Genomic DNA, 14,567 nt, shown 5'->3' on the forward strand with positions numbered 1-14,567 from the left:
ACTGCTGATGATTTAGGATTCTGTCAGATAGTCGGGAATGTGGGGACCATGCCAAGTTATGTGTCCTCCATCTTGGCCAGCAGGCCACGCCCCCAAAGACAACTGTAAGTGTCCCTATAACCCTCTCCACGGATGTTAATGTTAATTTTGTTTTTATTATTAGCACGCATCCTGGTGCTATTATCTGCCTTTCTAAGTTTAGCTTCTTGGCAAAGATATGTTTTCAGTATTTTTCTAAAGATGAATGATTGCCTGTGGTCCATAGGTACTCGTGGAGAGAATTCCACAGCCAAGATACCACATAGGAAATGTAGTGTGTTCCTTGTTTGAGCCTGTGGTGTGTGGTCTGGAGCCTGGGCCTGAGATCCATCTGCACTTGTGCTGTTAAGTTCAGGTCCAGAAGGAGGGTCCTTTGGATTGAAGAAACAAACTGACCGCACATGCATAGACCTGAGATGCAGTCCCATCCCAAGATACCACCTTACCTTGCCCGGGAGGTCCTAGACTTAGAGGGCCTGGAGGGGTTTTAGTTTTGTGGGTTACTGGAAGCAGAGACTGAGGCAGACTAGCAAACTGTCAAATTGTCAGTCTGAGTTTTTTGGCCAGGACGGCTTAGATTTTTTAGCAACAGTATGACTGAGGATGAGGATGGACTTTGTGTTTGGGCATTATGTAACAATGTCTTGTGTTTTTGCTACTTTCTCCGTGCACAGTTCCCACATCAATCAAAACATTGTACGTATTTCTAGAGCGTACTCCAACCCACCAACTATGATGTGGTAGCCTCTGACTTTGTGGTTTCTGCCTTGCCATCCTTGATGTAGATTGCATTTGAATGTACCAATGCTTCTTTGCGTGCATGAACTCTGCCTCTCTTGCTCAGCGAGATGCTGTACATGCCTGTGTATGAAAATACTTCAAAATAAAATACATGTCCTCTTGTAATTAAAGCAAGATTACCAGCTTGCCCATCACACCGGCTCTCTCCTCACATCTCTTCTAGTGGAAGAGCGTGACTTCATTGGAGTGGACGGCTCAGGGAAGAGACTGCTATACATGTCCAACGAGGCCGACATGGAAGAAGAACTGGTGGTGAAGAAGTCCATCCTACAAAAGTAAGCACGCAGTAGAGGTTGCGCCTGGGACGGGATGGTGGGCGGAGAAACAGGAGGGGGTGTTATTAAGATCATAGAAAAGAGAGAGGCATTTTCCTTCCTTAGTGAAACAATGGGGAGTGTTTGCATGTTCTTTGTATGTGTTAGTTCTCGGTTTTCCCTCTTTTTGCTAAATGTTTACAGCACCCACAAAGGAATCCATCAAATGGTTCAATACTCGGGGTGCAATAGAACTTATCCTGACATGTTTTGCTCTCACCACTCCTCTGATGGATTTAGCTCCTCAAAATGTCCATACTACATATCTACCTACCTCTGTTTTGGGCCATTACTTGGCGTATTCTCCATTACTTGGCGTATTCTCCATTACTTGGCATATTCTCCATTACTTGTATAAGAGGCTTCAGTCTGTTATCACCTCCTTCAATTGGAATTTGAAATGACCACACCAGGCTTATCATCGTAGATTGAACACGTGACCGGTACTTAACTCAATCTGATGCCAGACAGTATTATTGGGTAACTTCAGGGTCATACATAGCACAAGCTATGGATTCTGAGTATGGAGGTCAGACATACTTTCTTCCACCTACAGTTTCTGAACGATTGTAAGTAAATCGAGCTGAAGGCCACTCACACTGAAAAATCCTAATGGCATTAGACACCCTTCAATGCCTTTGGGACTGGGAGTTGAACTGCTTCTTATGAAGCTCATATTTGGGATGATGTGTGATATTCCCCCCAGCATCACTGACCACTTGTAGCAACCCTGACTGCAGCAGTGCATTGAACATATTGGCCAACTCACACCATGCCACCTGTGAGCCTACATGGTTTTACTAGCCGTTCTCTTTTCAAGTGCAGTAAGTTGAAGGAATGTTTGGAATCCAGCTTTCCATGATCCCTTGAGCTTTGCCCCCACCCATCTTTGCCCCCACCTTTCTTAAGTGAGTATTTCATAGCCCCATGATAAGTGACTCAGATTTGGCAAAAACATCTAATAGTGGCTTTGAGGACTTGATATTCCACTATGCATGGAAATACTGAGCGACACATTTTCTTATATTGTTGGTTACTTCAGACTGGCTAATTTACATATGCGGATATTTCCTACCTTGTCAAGGATATACGGTACCCCAACACACGTGTGTTCAAGTAGCCCTAGATGAGGTTCTCTCAATGCTAATCTTTCCGATTGCCCCACAGTGCTCAGTTTTTGAGAGAAGGTATTTGATGAGAATTTGTGTTATGGAGTTTACTGGATCTATTACTTTTTTTGAAGTGGGTGCACTTTAATATAGAAATCCCTGAATGGTTCAGAGCACTGCAAACTGATACAAGAAAAGACATTTGATTTGCACTGTGGCCAGATAAAGAGCAAGAGCAAAGAAAACGCACTATTCAGACAAAAGTGGCTGCCTATAATGGAGTACAATTTGTAATGCATTATTTATTGTGAAGTGTCTTGTTTCTGCTGTGTTAGGTAAAATTGTGTTTTTAATAGACAGGTGCCATGTTTGTCTTAGATTGTCATAATTCATTAGTTTATTCTTCACGCGTGATACTGCTTCGCTTCTCTTTCCATTTGTTTGTTTTTTATCAACCTCTCTCAAATACCAGTTAAAAAGAATGCTAGTTATTCTTCTGAAAGGTGGAAAGGCCCTCCCGAAGACGCTGGGCCCTTCTCCCAAATCTGCTTTCCTCTCTTCCTTCTTCCCTTGATAAGGGTATTTCAATAAGTTCTGACTTGACTCTATTATAAGTACTTTACCCACTTTCCCTCTCTCCCCCGTTGGCACATGCTAGCAGCCTGAACTGGCACCAGAATATTGGCAGGGTGGGGGGGTAGCCAGGTTTGAGGGGCTCAACTGTACTTTTTTTAAATTTATCTAATGGTAGGCCTGTTGCTAATGCATTCTCTTGAAAAGAAAGGCACAGGGCGAGAGTCATTTTTATCTCTTCATCTATTATTTTAATTTACCACATCCCACCCTGTCCATTGCATTATGCAGATCTCTTTATTCCTTTGCTAACAACCTACAGAATTGTAAGAGTTTCGAAAATACATCGCCCTTCTAAAATGTCTTTCATTATTATAAACTAAAACCTATTCTAGCCAGACAGGCACCCACATTCACTCCCAATAATTCTTCTCATGAAATTTTCCATTTTGTGCATTCCCCTCTGGTTATCCATTCTGTATTCTTATCTTTATTTTAGCCACTTATTGTCCCCCTTATCGACTTTGCTTTCAAACATTCGGCTCACTGTTACTAGCCTTCATCAGGATACATGAATCATTTTCTGTCTGTTAACATCTTTAATTCAGTCCTTTTGTCTCATCCAGTACGATTTGTTTGTAAATATATAAAAAACATTTATACAATATTCTTAGCAAGTAAGTGATTTATTTTGACTTAATGTCCAATTATTTCATGATCTGTTCCAAGAGTTAGTATTGCCACTCACGTTTTTTTATGTCTCGCCTAGACCGCGCTTGCGCTGTCTCTTCTAGACATGCTGTATTCAGGATATGTGTGCACAAAGCCCTGCCTACTTCCTGCCCATCTTTTTAATTGGCTCCTGTCCCTGTCCTATGCTATGTAAATGGTGGCTTTTCATTGGTCATTAGGCTTTGTAGTCCCTCTTTAGTACCGCCCTGTCTCTTTTTGTAACCTCACATGAGGACACCCCACTATTACATGTGTTGTTACGCCCTTGGTTTTAATTACAGCCTCAAGGCACTATTTTCTTAGAGGCCTTCAGACAGGACACACCACTTGATCCTTAACATGGCTGGCTGTGGTTACTTTACTCACAATCAATCAATCAATCAATCAATCAATCAATCAATCAAGGCATTTATATCGCGCACTACTCACCCGGAGGGGTCTCAAGGCGCTTGGGGAAGGGGGTCTGCTACTGCTCGAACAGCCAGGTCTTGAGCTGTTTCCTGAAGGCGAGGTGGTCCTGGGTCAGCCGAAGGTGGATGGGCAGAGAGTTCCATGTCTTAGCCGCCAGGTAGGAGAAGGATCTTCCTCCGGAGGTGGCTCTCTGGATGCGAGGGACGGCGGCGAGGGCGAGGCGCGCGGATTGTAGCTGGCGAGTGGGTGCGTAGAAGGCGAGGCGGTTGTTGAGGTATCTTGGGCCCAGGTCGTGGAGAGATTTGTGTGCGTGGGTGAGGAGGCTGAACGTGATCCTCTTGTTGACAGGGAGCCAGTGTAGGTCTCTCAGGTGGCTCGAGATGTGGCTGCGTCGGGGGACGTCTAGGATGAGTCAGGCGGAGGCGTTCTGGATGCGCTGAAGTCTGTTCTGAAGCTTGGCTGTTGTTCCGGCTAGCACATCTCACATTTATATTAGAACTTCTATAAATTTCCCTTTATCAGCTCCACATAGAGAACAACCTAATCCGGAATTAATGTAATCATTCTTTTGTCACATTTCAAAGCCACTAATTGTATATATTGAATGTACTGTGGTACTGTCTTGCATGCAATGCATTATGGGGAGGGTGGATTTACCATATCTTCAAAGTTTATGATGCTCACTAGGGACCTCTAGGCACAGCTTGAGGTATTGCACCTAGATATCTCACATTTATATCAGACCGTCTATACATTTCCCTTCATCAGCTCCACATAGAGTATAACCTAATCCGGAATTAATAAAATAATTATTGTGTCACATTTAAAAGCTACTAATTGTATATATTAAATGTACTGTGATACTGTCTTGTATGCAATGCATTATGGGTAGGGTGGATTTACCATATCTTCAAAGTTTATGATGCTCACTAGGGACTTCTAGGCGCATCTTGCGGTACTGCACCTACACATCTCACATTTATATTAGACATTCTATAAATTTCCCTACATCAGCTCCACATAGAGTACAACCTAATTAGAATTAATATAATTGTTTTGTCACATTTCAAAGCTATTAATTTATATATGGACATAGCTATTTAAATGTACTTGTGGTACTGTCTTGCATGCAATGCATTATGGGAGTACCATATGTCACCAAAGGTTTGATGCTCACTGGGGCCTCTAGGCGCAGCTTGCGGTACTGCACCTGCACATCTATATTAGCCCTTCTATAAATTTCCCTTCATCAGCTCCACGTAGAGTATAATGTAATCCGAAATTGATAAAATAATTCTTTTGTCACATTTCAAAGCTACTAATTGTATATATTGAATGTACTGTGGTACTGTCTTGCATGCAATGCGTTATGAGAGTACTATATGTGACAAAAAGTTTATAATGCTCACTAGGGCCCTCTAGGAGCAGCTTGCGGTACTGGCAGTGCTGGTGCCTTGTTCACTCGTGATCTAAGAGTAGCTTGCGGTACTGCACTCACCACATCTCACATTTATATTAGACCTTCTATACATTTCCCTTCATCAGCTCCACATAGAGTACAACCTAACCTAATCCGGAATTAATATAATTCTTTTGTCACATTTCAAAGCTACTAATTGTATATATGGACATAGCTATTTGAATGTACTTGTGATACTGTCTTGCATGCAATGCATTATGGGTAGGGTGGATTTACCATATCTTCAAGGTTTATGATGCTCACTAGGGACCCTAGGAGCAGCTTGCGGTGCTGCACATAGACAAGCAGTGCTGGTGCCTTGCTCACTAGGGACTTCTTTGAACAGCTTGCGGTACTGCACCTTCTATTTATGTTTTAAAACCCAAAACATAAATAAAAGGCATTGTCATTTACAATGCCAATAGCTCAAACTTGCGTGACTGCGAAGCCTCTTGCATTGCAAATGCTTGTTGTATATTCTCTCCAGAGTGAATCAATGGCTATCTTCACGTAGCAGAGATGCCAAGAATGCCTTCATCTGCGTAAATCAATTATACAACTATTGCTTTTCTTAAATAAGGTTACACATCTTTCATAATCTCTTTTAGTATTAAAGTGAATACTTAGAGGCCCGCCTTTTTATCAAGATCCTTTTAACGCTCTCTCTTATCTAACATTCAAACACATACAGTCCACCCCCAAAAAATTAGGAAGAGTGCTAAATATACAACGTCTTCAGTCTGACTGCAGATCTATGTTCCTTGTGAAACAATCTACATTGGACTAACTACCACAGAAGTAAGGTGTAGTAAAATAGAACATAGATGTGCAATCAGACTAAAGGGAGAGTTCACGCCTTTAGTTGAGCATTTATTAAGTAGGGGCGTACAGATAAAGAAATTAAATGCCTAGTGATCGAAAGAGTCAGAAAGATGATATATTATAGAGACTGATTTTCAATGAGCAAAGGTTTATCTTCTTAGCAAAGACCTGTGAAGTGAGGCTAAATGAGGAGTTACTTTGGACATCACTACCAACAATATGAAGGCCTGTGACGTAGGGCAAGATTGTGAAGTGCATCCTTCTCTGCCTATTTAGCACATTCCAGAGTGTTTTTAGTTTTGTGTTTGCTGATGCACAACTAATCACTAACCATTTTCAAGAAATGTCTTTTTTGATGACATGCTGCATTCACCAGCCATTCGATGCTGCACATGGCCTTCAGCCAGGCACTGTGCCCAGCCTCATTTGGCCGTGAGCACTGTGGTTTGCCAAAGGGTCTGCCTGGCCTTGCATGGACCCTACTTTTCTTTTTGCCACCCCATGCCCTCCTGCCCCTCCACCCTGCTGGAACTTTTCAAAACTGGGTGTTGTAACAGAAAGCTAAGCCTGGTAAATGCCTTCCAACTTTTTGTTGGTTTCATCAATCTGTGCCAACTTTGTTAGCAAGTGAATACTTAGTTGACTTCCTTTAAATCTGCCCCCATGGACTTGCATGCAATTTAGAATTCAACAAGCTATCTAATTTTGTGCAGATCCATCAAAAGGTGTTAAAAGTATTTATTATAAACTCAAAAATGTTCTCCCACCCCCTTAAATTTTGCCCCGCCACTCATTGATCAGCACGAAACCTCAAACACCTGCCCCCACTGTAACTTGTTAACTGCCTGTCGCATTTGATAAAGATTGATCAAACAGTACCCAAGTTATTTGTAAATGAGATTTTTATTGTGCCCACCTTTGCTTTGCCCTCTTGAAATAGTGTCACCAGTGAAAAAGTAATCCTTCTAAACTTCTGACAGATGTTGTGCAGATTCGTCACAGAGTGTCAGACTTATTAACACATGAAAAAATGTTTGCCCCTCACTTATTTTAACCGGGCCTCACGTTAATGAATCTGAAAGAATATGAAACTATCAAGAGTAGCCCTGCCTCAGCCTGCTAAGTGTCTGCCAAATGCCATGCTTATTCGTCAAACGGTGCTAAAGTTGTAAACAATTCAATAAAAGTCTCTACAAGGGTCAAGATATACAAAAATGTAAACCCTTTCAAGCCCAAGCTGCACCTTTTTTCGAATGCTAACATCTCAAACTATGAAACTATTAAATTGCAGAAATCCAGATTTTTGCTTAAGGTGTACATTCATGCCAAGTTTACTGTAAATATGGTCATGTCGTAGCGGCGAGCAACATTTTCTTATGGCAGTTAAAAGAGGAAAGCAGGCATGATATCTTTTATAGAGCGAGACACGCTGCATATAATGCATCCAGCACTGAAACTGCCACCGACTTGTATTCAGCCCCCGTTAGGCTTCACACGGGTAACCCGACTCGTAGCGAGTGTTGCTGGTGACAATGCGGGCTAAGGGCACCCTCACTCACATCCTCTGGGACTGCCCAAAGGTAACCTCATTCTGGGATTCTGTCCTGGATGATATCGACACATACTTCCACACCCACCTCCGCTGGTTCTCGTTATATACCCTGCTAGGACTCCCCAATGCCCTTACCTGTTATTGTTGAAAAGTCACTGTTAGAAGGTAGTTCTGACACTATGGGCCGCCTGGATTTTTCACTTTTTGAGCACCTAATTGTTGAGCTGTTACAGTGGGGGAGCCTCATAAGTTGGGACTCACCCACAGTGAACTCAGGATGTAAGAGACTGCATGGGGATTTTACTGGTGTCCCCCTGGCTTGACCAGGCCACTGCGCAGCAGCTGGAGTAAGAGTCACCAGGCTGGTTACATGCAGACACATGTGTACATGCGTGTGCACACATGTACGGGCTGCGAAGGGGAGATTCCTAGTGTGCGCAGTCCAGGAGCAGCTACAAAGTGAATGGTGTGGCAGGACTTCTGCAGTATTGGGTGGTGACATGGAATAGGCTTTATACACTGGAAAGAAACATGCCAGGGAAAGTCAGTGTGTCTTACTGTTTTTTTACTTCATTATTCCCCTATGGGAATGTGAAACCCATGGGCTAGATTAACTTCCATTAGACCTACAAATTCCAGACACGCGCTTAAGTCCACTGTAGCGGATGTGAAAAGAAGTATTCTGCAGAGTCCAAAGTCATATTTGTACTGCTTTTGGGTCTTCCAGAACGGTCATATTTCTCTGAGCCAGCCATGACCAGACCCAGGCTGAGGGCTGACCTGAGCTGGATGGATTGATAACCTTTCTACCACAAGCAAGGGCCTCCTCTCCATGAAGAGATGATGGGTGGGGCTACAGGCTCATCCATCACTAGGTGCCAGGCACCAGGCTGCACCAAGGAGGGAAGGCAGTGAGGGGGGAAGGAGTTGGGTTTCAGAGGCCATGTGGCCAGAGACACTGGACAACGCCATTTTGAACAAACCCAGAGGCTGGACAAGAAGGAGGGAGCAGGGGCAGGGAAGTGATGTGTCGCTGTTTGATAGGACCAACAAAGACTTCCTGACAGCCCCCTACTCAACTTTTAAAAAGTGCTTGCACAGGAAGAGAAGCTCTCTCTGGGGTGTGGTCTGCTGAGGCTGAAGGTGCTGGAGCCTGGCGCAATGGGTAGTTGGAAGGAGAGACCCTCTGACTGCACCCAGGACCCTATCAGCACCTGAAGAGGAGCCCAGGACCGGTGCGCGGAAGCAGTGGCCTCTGCAGGGGGAGAAAAGAGGCCAAGGAGGAGAATCAGGCGAAAGGCTGGCGCAGGATGCCAGTGAAGAGCACTCTGAGCAGAATGGCCCCCCTCTGCTCCGAGTGCCAAGGAGAGTGTTTCCAGTGGCTGGGGCTGGCAGAGAGGCGCAAGAAGACGCAAAAATGGGGCAGATCAGACCCCCAGGGGCTGAGATATGGCCGCCAGAAGGTAGGCGACCTTTGACCCCGCCTGGAACCGACGACGAAGTGCGTGGGGCTCTGCCGCAATCATGCCCCCGGGGTGGGTCAGGTCCCGGGGGCTACCCCCGGAAGATGTAAAGGCGGGGTGTACCCATTTTTAATGCTTGTTGAGGTAATGGGGTGGGTCGCCACTGGGATGGTGCCAGTGCGCAGGGCCCACGCCCCAGGTTATGTTCAACTAATTGCATTGGGGGCAGGCTGATGTGCGTACATGGGAGTGGTGGTGCAATGTCACAAAGTAATTCCAGCAGCTTATGTATATTTGTAAATTGGTGCATAGTATTGAGTAGTGTGTGTTTAATAAATGTACTCTTACTTTTATAAAGCTAAGTACAGACAGGACAATCAATTATTGAGTATTATTTTTGCGCACCTGTAAAGGACAATCATTTATTGAGTATTATTTTTGCGCACCTGTAAATGGCGATTACTAGCCCACACCACCTCCCTTGAGTAAGCCTCAGACTGCTCTGCAACGCTACCGTCGGAGAGTCAGGCGCTGCAATTGGGTGTTTGGTTCCCAGTGAAGGACAAATGTAGTCATATTATTTGTGCAGGCCTCACAGATGCTGCCTCGTTTTCCAACAGTTACGCTCTATGTATGTGATTTCAAGGGGACTGAATCTCCCATGATGGGAAGTTCATTGTTGTGATGAGCAGAAGCTGTAACAATAATAAACAGATATAAACCATAAATGCGGAAAGCACCCCCACACACCACCGTCTAACTATTTTCCCTTGCACAGTACTGTACTGCACCAATGTATACAGAGACCTGGTTGAGAAGATTATACTTTTGACCGGAAACATGAGAACCATTTCTCTGAGAACGTGAAAGAAGATGAGTAGTTCATCTGGGTATGTGTGCTTTACTTGTGTGTGAATTGGGTGGCACTCTGTACTGGCTTAATGCCACCTGTCATGGTTTTATTAGGGCTGCATCACTCTGGCTGTGTGCCAAAGCAGCATGGTCCCCTACTGGCATTTGGCAGGGCAGAGTGGACTGCACTGCGGGATGTGAGAATGACATGCCTTCGTCCTCTGGCAGACCTCCTGCCTTTCACGCCTGGATGCCAGTGAGCCCCTAAATCTCGTCCCTCCGCACAGTGCCTGTTGGCAGCCGGCCTATGTTTCTGCAGCTCGTCCTCTGGTGGTCCTCCCTCTGTTGTATTCAGAGTCTTTTTTTCTCCCTATTGTTGGTGTGCTTCATCTGCCTTCCATTCTGGAACCTTGCCCTGCAACCCACACCACCATCCTTCCCTCCCTGCATCCCGCTTCGTCACCTCCATGTCGTTTTGCTTGGTCTGTGGGTAAAACCTTGCAGATGAGCAGTCGACTTAGCCAAGCTCTGTGCTCTGTCTCCTTTTAACAAAGCGGAATCTTCAATTCCTCTTGTACTTAATAAATCTGTAACTCATACTAATGTGGAGGGGGCTGGCTGAAGCTCGTCCTTCAGAAGGGCTGGCAAGAACATCTGCACTGAGCTTCTGTGCCTCATGGGACGAGTCCTGCTAAGGAAATAAATTCAGCTTTAAAAGATCACTTGTAGCACATTCCTAAGTCTTCCAGAAGCCTCTGTCAGGCCCACCAGGGCTGCAATCCTTGAGCCTTCGAATCACAGTGCCGCTACAGGATTCTGCATGTGTAAGGCAAAGCGCGGTAGTGCTCAGGCTCTAGGCTCACTCACATGCGCCTCAACCGCTTCCCCCCGGTTCCTGGTCCAGGCCAGCAGTATACAGAATGCCAGACTGAAGCATTTCATCATCCTGAGCTCTCCTCTCACCTGATTCCCAATCTCAGCTAACACTCAAAGCTTCCAGTCTTTTTCACCTGTGCTCGATGCTCTACTGTCCCCAAGTCTCCTCTTCTCCATCACCCGAGTCTCTGCTGTAGCGACTGACCCTCAATTGACTCTTGATCAATCCCAAAATCGGAGTCTCTTGCTTTTCCAGATTCGAAACTGTACTGAACTCTCCACCCTACAGTGTCGTCTACCACATCCTTCCCAATGTTTAACTTTACCTGATGCTCCACCTTGGGTATGTCCATACTGTGCCTCATTCTGTACTGAAGCTCATTCTCCACTTTATAGCGCCTGGTTGTCGACTCTACCCAACTCTCTACCGTAACCAGCTCTCCGCCATGCCCGAGTATCCACCTCCTACGACTTCCTAACTTAGCAGACTCTGATCCATGGTTGGAAATCCACCATTCTGCTTCCACCACACCTGACTATCCTCCTTACCAAACCCTCGACGTGAGTAAGTGTCGGTACGGGTTATATTTGCGTTTTGCTTGGGTTACCAGTAAAATTCTTTGGGCACCGACCATCACCTAAGAAGCCATGATGAGTCTGGTGCACCCGATACACAATACGTGCAGCTTTCTACCCCTTCACACTGGTATCCAGGAAGATATCAATTATTATCCCAAAATCGGGAATCCTAATGTGAGATTTGGCTATGGCATTAATTCTACCTTCAAATCACTGGAGTGAACCAGTCGCATGATTTGCAAAGTGAGGCACACTTACAAACTTTGGACACCCTGGCTCCAGTGCGCAAACAACTGCAAATAGCACTTGGGGTCAGGGCCGCTGTTTGACGTCATCACCGGGAGCATCAAACTATCAAAGTGTGGTCATCCCATACGACATGTGGGTGCAGGTACTGGTGTAGTGGTTTGTGTTTTCGGGTGGGATGCAAGAGACTAAAATAATTCAATAAAACGTGTTTTCCACAAACTAGTAGTGAAGCGATGCTCAATTCCTGGTGGGTAAACATGGGTATGGCACAGCATGCTGAGATTTGTAGCCTAGCAAAGATCCTTTCTTCTGCCTGGAAATCAATGCATCGATTCCGCATCTCTGTCTTTAATAACTGGCTTGGTAACGCCAAAAACTAAATGGGTCAGATATAAGTTAGCCTTCCGTTTTTTCTGTCCAGGTAAGCATTAGTAATGCCACAATCAGGCGCGCTGTACAATGTGGCAGAAACGCAGTGGCTGACCTCTTCCATTTAAGATCCATATAGGCTCAGATCTGGTGCTGCAGAAAGCGAGAAATTATTGCACAAAGTAGGCCCACGTGGCTGAAAAGGTCCAACAGGGACAGCTCCCCGTTGAAAATCTGTCACCACTGTTTTTGTGGCATTAGTAGGTGTTCAAAGGCTCGCGACTGAACTGTCAGTTGCAAACCACATTGATACGCATCATATCCACTCAGAATGTAGAGGTAACACCCCTTTTACTAAACCTACTTTGAGAGTCGGAAATGCTTTTCCAGCACTCAAAATGGGTTTAATATGTACCACAACCCATTTTGGAACCACAAACCATGGTACAGGGTTTGCAACCACAAAATGGCTTTATAGATTAGCCAGTAGTTTCTAAAACACCCAAACTTTAAATAAGACCTACTTTATTTGGGATAAAAAGAAATGCTATAGCAGTGCAACTACAATACAGTAAGTATTGCTGACTGTGGTGCATGTATCTCACCACCACCATGGTCTATTCTGAAACAATTTAGTGCAGTGTGTATGTTTTTTTGTAAACTGAGTATCTTACGTCCCAGCTCACTAAAATGTGGGCATTGGCTGGCACAAATGGCACAATCGCTTCCTTGGAGAGACTATTAGACTTGTTTTACTCTGGCAACTGACCGTGCTCCCATCTTCATTTGACTGCATAAAAGATTAACAGCCCTTATCCATTATGCTGGACAGACCGGATTGTGCCATGGTTGCACAGACGAGATACCTCGTGGCTGTTAGAATTCGTGGTTAGGTAATATTGGCAGCTTTGGGCTTCGGGAGATGCTTCCTTTACTTTGGGTCTAGCATGGACATGCTCCTGGGCCAGGACCCGGCCAACCCATATTTCAAGGAACTGCCTTTGGGCCTAGGCCTATCAAAAGCATGTCGTATGGAACCGCCATTTAACTACGGCTAGAGTGGTCGACCTCAAAGCTGGGAAACTGGGTTCGGATCATTGCAGGGACGCTCAAAATCCTCTGATTCTGGGACAATCACTTAATTTCCCCTCCCCGTGCCTAACAAAATGAATGTGTCCGTCTGTAATGCAACTGGTGCTCATGTAAAGCGCTCTGATACCATCGGGTTGAGTCAGCACTAATATAAAACTTTAAAAATAAAAAAAAGGACAACTATCAGAAACATGGCTCTGGAAATCACCTGTGATGCTGAAAGCCCAAAGCTCCTTGTCATAGTTGTATCCTGCAAGGTTTTCCTTTTTCTTCCTCAATGGCTTACTGCAGTGGTTCCCAACCTGTGGTCCGGGGTCCCCTGGGGGTCCACAAAGCCTCCTCAGGTGATCTGCAACTACTCAGAGAATTAAATAATATTAGCAGATGAATAAAGCGTATATAAATAAAGAAGCTAAATATACAATTGAACATTTTAAAACATACTCTAAATGTGAAGGAATTACAAATTGGGGACTAAAAGTTAAATTCGTATCCTCAGATTGATTCGTGGGAGCAGTGGAGGTGCATCAAACAGAATATAGTGTGGATGATGAGTGACCTCAATTGAATTTAGAAAGGCTCAAACCTTGATATTAAAATTACATTTTAGATTATTTTATTTGTATGTGTTTGCAAATTAAATAAAACGTGTCATCATTTTTGTATTAGATTGTTTTTTCTGTTTTTTTGTGTGTTTTGTTTTGCGGTTCAAATCAATGACAATGCATAGGCAGGGGCTCAGTGGGAGCCAATAACAATGGGTGTTGGGGGGTGGGTTCCAGTAATGATTATTTGGGGGTCCCCAGAAGTAAAAAAGTGGAGAACCACTGGCTTATTATTTTGAAAAGAGTATTTACCTGGGGTGTGGAGTCTATGAAACTGAGACCATCCAGGCACAAACTCCCAGACGCCATCAGGAAGAGTCACAAATCGTCCTGGTCTTTGAACTCAGGGTGTTCACTTCCTGACTGATCATGGGAAACCGCCCAGATGGTGGCAGTGTGCTTAGTGGGATACTATTGTATTTCTCTATCCCTATGAGTGAGCTTTTGGTTCTTTCTAAAAAACACTTTGTGGCCAGAACATTGCTCTGACTCAAAGAGAACGTAGGATTTTCCAAGAGGACTTAAAACAAGTCTACCTTGCCCCTGGGTCTAGGGGATGCTTGTTTCCGGTCCAGAGAGGACCTGGCTTGGCAGTTCGGGCTGGACTGTTCCCATGAGGTACAGGGTCAAGACTGATTGGCATATGGTGATATCTAAACTGGGGTAGCAT

At 44.6% G+C, this 14,567-nt stretch overlaps 1 protein-coding gene across 7 annotated transcripts in view; it reads left to right on the forward strand.

Moving 5' to 3' along the window:
* Positions 1–14,567, forward strand: part of EIF2B3 (eukaryotic translation initiation factor 2B subunit gamma) — a 443,302-nt gene that overhangs the window by 138,396 nt on the left and 290,339 nt on the right. For all 7 annotated transcript variants that reach the window (XM_085602815.1, XM_085602814.1, XM_085602818.1 and 4 more), the window contains exon 5: positions 1,004–1,115. In XM_085602815.1, the coding sequence (XP_085458941.1) occupies positions 1,004–1,115 (112 nt within the window). The remainder of the gene's footprint in view (positions 1–1,003; positions 1,116–14,567) is intronic.

The sequence above is a fragment of the Triturus cristatus genome, chromosome 4_2 (genome assembly GCF_964204655.1).
Source record: "Triturus cristatus chromosome 4_2, aTriCri1.1, whole genome shotgun sequence".
Taxonomy (NCBI): domain Eukaryota; kingdom Metazoa; phylum Chordata; class Amphibia; order Caudata; family Salamandridae; genus Triturus; species Triturus cristatus.